Consider the following 5640-nt stretch of genomic DNA (forward strand, 5'->3'; position numbering starts at 1 on the left):
CTCTCCAGGCTTGATGAGGATTCTAAAAGCCTCATCTCTGCTGCTTAGGTCCCAGAATTAAAGAAGTAAGGACTGGAGTTAGACATTTATTGGTCATATGACTGAAGGAGCTAGATAAAGCTGTAAGAAATAATTTAATTTTCTAAAAGATAGGGTTCAGAAAGGAAACAGAAGAGCATTAAAAATTAAGCTTTGGAGAATTCCCAGGTAAGAGGAGAAAGAAGATCCCATGAAGGAGATGTAGAAAAAAAAACAGTTGAAGTAGGAGAACCAGCATAATTCAATGCCATGGAGCTGAAGAAGGCACTTCAGTGTTAGAATCCTAAAGTTTGGAAGCATGTTATAGATCATATAGTACACCTTTCAATTATTCTGTCAATCCTTTCTATAATATCCTGACTAGCTGTCAGCCAGTCACTGCTTAAATACTTCCTGTGATGGAAACTCATTATCTTTCATTTCACTTTCAGACAACTATTAGTAAATTCTTCTTTGTATCAAATATAAACTTGTCTCCCAGTAATTTCCAACCACTGTTCCTAGTTCTGATCTCTGGAACAAGGGGAATTCCTCTCTTATATGACAGTATCTCAGATTTTTGAAGACCCCACTTTCATGTCTCATGTCTCTCCCCACATCCCCCACACACCTATTAAATAAATTTATATTTCCTTTGTATGGTTGAGGTGAATTGAGTTGCCCAAAATTAAAACAGCCAGTTGGTGGCAAAGCCAGGAGTGTGATCAAAGTTTCCTAACTCCCAACACTGTGTCCTTAAAAAACATTATGTATTTACTACAGAATATAGACTGTTGGACTAGAAATGACTTCAGGTCATATAATTTTAGAGTTGGAATTGGATCCAAATGCCATCCCTAAAACAAAGGGCTTTGCCTAAAATTTCTGAGGCTGTGGTACTTGTCTAACCCTTTCACAAATGTCCGTGAATATCATATGAACACTTCTAGTCCATATCCTTATCTATTTCCATATATATACCCATGCATGTATATGTTTGCATATGTGTATATTATCTATATGTCCATATATTGGGTGTACTAATAGCTATACTTAAAACTGCATTAAGACTTTGGGACACCCAGTATTCATGCATATATATATATATATATATATATATATATATATGTATGTAGCATATGTTGTAAAACTATGAAAACTTAAAACTGCACTAACACTTTTAAGACACCATATTATGTATGAAAAATATATGCCTTTTGTTTTTGCATATATAATATATGTGTGAGTCCCATACATATGCCTTTTGCTTTTATATCACAGTAATTTCCAAATATAGTCCTTCTTGTTCCCTCCCAGTAAATGTTCCTTGCATAGGGCATTGATTGTGTGTGCCTGCATCAGGGATGGGGAGCCTGTAGCCTTGAGGCCACATGTGGCCCTCTAGGTCCTCAAGTGCAGCTCTTTGACTGAATTGAAACTTCCTTAATAAAAAGATTTGTTCTGTGAAGTTTTGATTCAGTCAAAGGACTACACTTGAGCACCTAGAAGGCTATAAGTGGCCTCAAGGCCACAGGTTCCCCACCTCTGGCCTAGATGATCTGAGGAACTTGGGGTGAGTGTTATCCTTGACCCTTCCCTTGAGGGAACATGAGGGGATTACAGTAATTCCCACCTCATGGTATCCCAGAATAGTTGAACTCTGCTCTATGCATGTTAATGCTTTCTTTATAAAAAAAGGAAAAATTTTAAACAAAACTAGTTGACACATGTATGTATATGACTGTGATTGTAAAATTCCACACTCATAGTTCCCCACCTTTCCAATGAAATGGAGGCACATTTCCTCATGTCTTCTCTGGGGCTATGCCTTCTCATTATAATTAAACAGAATTCTTTCCTTTTATTGTTCTTTCCAAATCCTCATGTCACAGATGAATAAACTGGGATCCAAAAGGGAAGGGATTTATCAAATAATACAATGCTCAACAAAGTTGTGCACTTTTAAATGTGGGTTTCTTATCTTTCCAATTAGATTGCAAGTTTCTTAAGATTAAAAAGCATATCTTCTTTCATGATTTGTGTTATCCCTGCCTGTCCCAACAGTGACTAATTACTGCACTCTATACTATTTTATTGCTTTATTGATTGTTTAAAGGCAGAGAGAGAAGAGCCATCAAAGAGGGAGAAATTGAAGATATCAAACAGGGAGATTACTTCAGAACTAAATTGATTAATTGGTGTGGCTGAGATCTGTTTGAAGATTGAAGTCATCCTCTCTCTTTCCTTCATGTGCTTCTGACCTCCCCCTCTTACACCATGGTTTGTGCCTCTAATGCCTCCCACACACCAGTATTCCTTCTAGTGGAGTTGTGGAGAGGTGGTCCTCCCAAAAGCCTTCTTTTCCTGCTGTTCTTGACTATCTACATGGGTGCTATGGTGGGTAATTTAACATTAGTCCTGCTCATCTCTCAAGACTCACGACTCAGCACACCCATGTACTATCTGCTACGTGGCCTCTCTATGGCTGACATAGGGCAGGCCACAGTTACCTTACCCCAGCTACTAGTCCACCTGATTTCTGCCCAGCCAGCCATCCCTGCTGTGCGTTGCCTAATGCAATTTTTCTTCTTCTATGTATTTGGTGTCACAGACACACTGGTGGTGGCTGTCATGGCCCTGGACCGTTATGTGGCCATCTGTGACCCATTGCACTATCCAGTTGTAATGAATCAACAAGTCTGTGCCCGTCTACTGGCTTCTTGTTGGGTTGTGTCTTTCATTCACTTTCTTCTGCATGCAGGGCTCCTCTTGCCCCTCCAGTGGGCTGTTGACAATGAGGGTGCTGTCCACCTTCCCCACTTTTTCTGTGACCACCGGCCCCTATTGAGGACATCCTGTTCTAACACACAAATCAATGAGCTGGCTATCTTTCTGGAGGGTGGGTTGCTCATGCTGGGACCCTGTGCTCTCATTCTACTCTCCTATGCTCGCATTGCAGCTACCATCTTGCAGCTGCCCTCAGCTGCTGGCCGAAGGAGGGCTTTCTCCACCTGTGGTTCCCATCTCACCATGGTCACTTTCCTGTATGGCACCATCATTTGGGTCTACTTCCAGCCCCCCTCCCAGAACTCTCAGGAGCAGGATATGGCAGCTGCTGTGATGTACACAGCCATTACTCCTCTTGCCAACCCATTTGTCTATAGCCTCCGCAATAAGGATGTTAAGGGTGCCCTTCACAGATTTCTTGTTCCTAGTCAAGTGACCCCCTGATTGCTCTGGCTCTAAGACTCATGGTTCATATGGGACAGGTCAACAAAAATTTAGAGCCTGGAGGATAATGATGGTGAATGGCAATCATAAAGACCATGGAAGAACCTAGGGAAATAGAATTCCAGATGATATAATATATGGAGCTTGCCATTTATAAATTACTTTATAATTTTTGATTCTCAAAACCATTCTGTGAGATATGTAGTACAAGTATTATTATTTCCCTTTTGCAGCTGAGGAAACTGAGTCTCAGAGATATTAACTAACCTGCCTAATATTGGATGTGCACCATTTTATATTCTATTTATATATTGGGTCACACATGAAGCAACAGGTAGACTTTGAAACCAAGTCTTCTGACTACAAATCTAGTTGTCTTTTCAACTCTGGACCAGGCTGTTGTGTTTGTTTTGCTTTGTTTTGTTTTGTTTTCTGCCACAGGTGATCAAGTGTAAGGATGGTAGAAACAAGACAAGTACATGTCAAATTAATAGTACCATGCTTCAATCATTCACTGGGGAGCAGTTCTTCCATCAACATATTCCCCACCCCTGCAACACTTTTGTGGAAAGTCTTCATTCATTTCTGTAGCTAGAAAAAAGGTATCCCTTTGTGGTCATCCTGCGATAATGAACTCCATTGTCATTATGCTGGTCACGAGATGATAGACACATATTCCAGTGCCAAGGACTGTACCTGAAGCTCATTCAAGTGCCAAGGTGTAGGCTACAGACCACAAATGTGATTAAAACTATCTCAGGAATCTCTATATCTTCCAGAGCTTGTGGAAACTGCTTTATTACTAATACCATTGACCTTTTCACTGGTGTGTTTATGTGTATGTGTATCTGTATCAACTTAACTTGAATCTGACAGATTCACTTGATCAGTGACTCCTAACCTATGTGGAGGACCCGTGGGAGCCTTTGGAGTTACTTCAAGAGATCACTGAATCCTTACATACCCTAAGCATTGCCATTTTAACCTTTATTTATCACCAAATCAAAATACAACTTGATGTGTAATAAATAGCTGCTGAGCATACCTCCACCCTTGATGTCATTGAGGTTCTCAGCCTAGGAGTCATCTTCAGCTCTTTACTGTCCTTCATCCCCACACCCAATTAATTGCCAGTTCTGGGCAACACTACCTTGGCAACATCTTCCACCTCTGCCTCCTTCTCTGCTCTCCCATGGCCATTCCCCAGGTCCTCACCACCTCTCATTTGCATGACTGCAATAGCTTCCTAATTGGTTTCCCCACCTGTTCTCTCTCCCTTCTCCAATTCATCTTCCACAGTTGCCAAATTGCTATCCCTAAAGCACAGTACTGACCATTTCCCTCCCCTCCTCAGGAAGTTTCAGTGCTCTCTGTTGCCTCTAGTACAAAACACAAACTCCCCAGCTTGGCATTCAAGGTCCTTTCTAACCTGCCTCCAGACTTATGTCTCATTACTTTCCTCACGGTGTTTAAGCAGACCCAATCAGTCTAAGTAATATTCCCTGGACATGATATTTTGCCTCCTGCATCTGTGCTTTTGAACTTGCTGCCCCTTATAACTAGAATGTCTTCCCTTTCCTTCTCTGCCTCTTGGAATCCCTGGCTTCATTTAAGGCTCACCTCATGTGCCAGCTCTTGCAAGAAGCCTTTCCTGTTCCCTTCCTTTCCCCATTGTTATCACTTCTTGTCCCTTGAAATTACTTGAAATTTACTTTGTGTACATACATATGCACACACACATATAAACATATACAGTATTTATTTACCTGTATAGATGCTATTTCTCATCCAAGTTGAATGTAAGCTCTTTGAATGCAGTAACTGCTGGTTTTTAATTCTTTTTGTGCCCAGGAGCTAGCACAATATCTTTCTGCAGTAGTTTGAATACTTGACAGTTTAAATCAAGAAAGGATCTCAGTGTCTGGTACCTTATCCTGCTGGGTGATCTTCAGAATCTTCGTAAGACAATTCAAATGAAAATGATTCAGTTTCCTGGCATGGTGCTGGTATACTGTCCAGGTTTCACAGGTATACAATGAGGTCAACATAATGATTCTGTAGACCTTCAGTTTGGTAGTCAGTCTAATAACTCTTTTCTCCCACACTTTCCTTTGGAGCCTCCCACTGAACTAGATGGTGTAACCATCTAGCATAGAGTAGGCACTTAATAAATGTTTATTGAATGAAATTAAATTGAAATGAACAGTTGTATTGATTGGATAAATATGTTATGTTTTTGTGTCTAGTTTTTGTGTATACACATTATGTTATCAATAAAACACAAATTATCTTAAAGTATTATTGGGTTCCTAGCAGTTTTTTATTCTAATGTATTTTCTCAAATGATACAACAGTCTGTATACTATCATTTGAAGACATCAGTCTTCAAAA

General features: G+C 40.2%; 1 protein-coding gene across 1 annotated transcript; it reads left to right on the forward strand.

Moving 5' to 3' along the window:
• The first annotated feature begins 2295 nt into the window (after positions 1-2295).
• Positions 2296-3249, forward strand: LOC114046989 (olfactory receptor 1B1-like). The gene has a single exon (XM_027867633.1). It carries the CDS (start codon positions 2296-2298, stop codon positions 3247-3249), a length of 954 nt encoding a protein of 317 aa, XP_027723434.1.
• The last annotated feature ends 2391 nt before the right edge of the window (positions 3250-5640 follow it).

This window comes from Vombatus ursinus, unplaced genomic scaffold (genome assembly GCF_900497805.2).
Source record: "Vombatus ursinus unplaced genomic scaffold, bare-nosed wombat genome assembly UNPS02014786.1, whole genome shotgun sequence".
NCBI lineage: Eukaryota > Metazoa > Chordata > Mammalia > Diprotodontia > Vombatidae > Vombatus > Vombatus ursinus.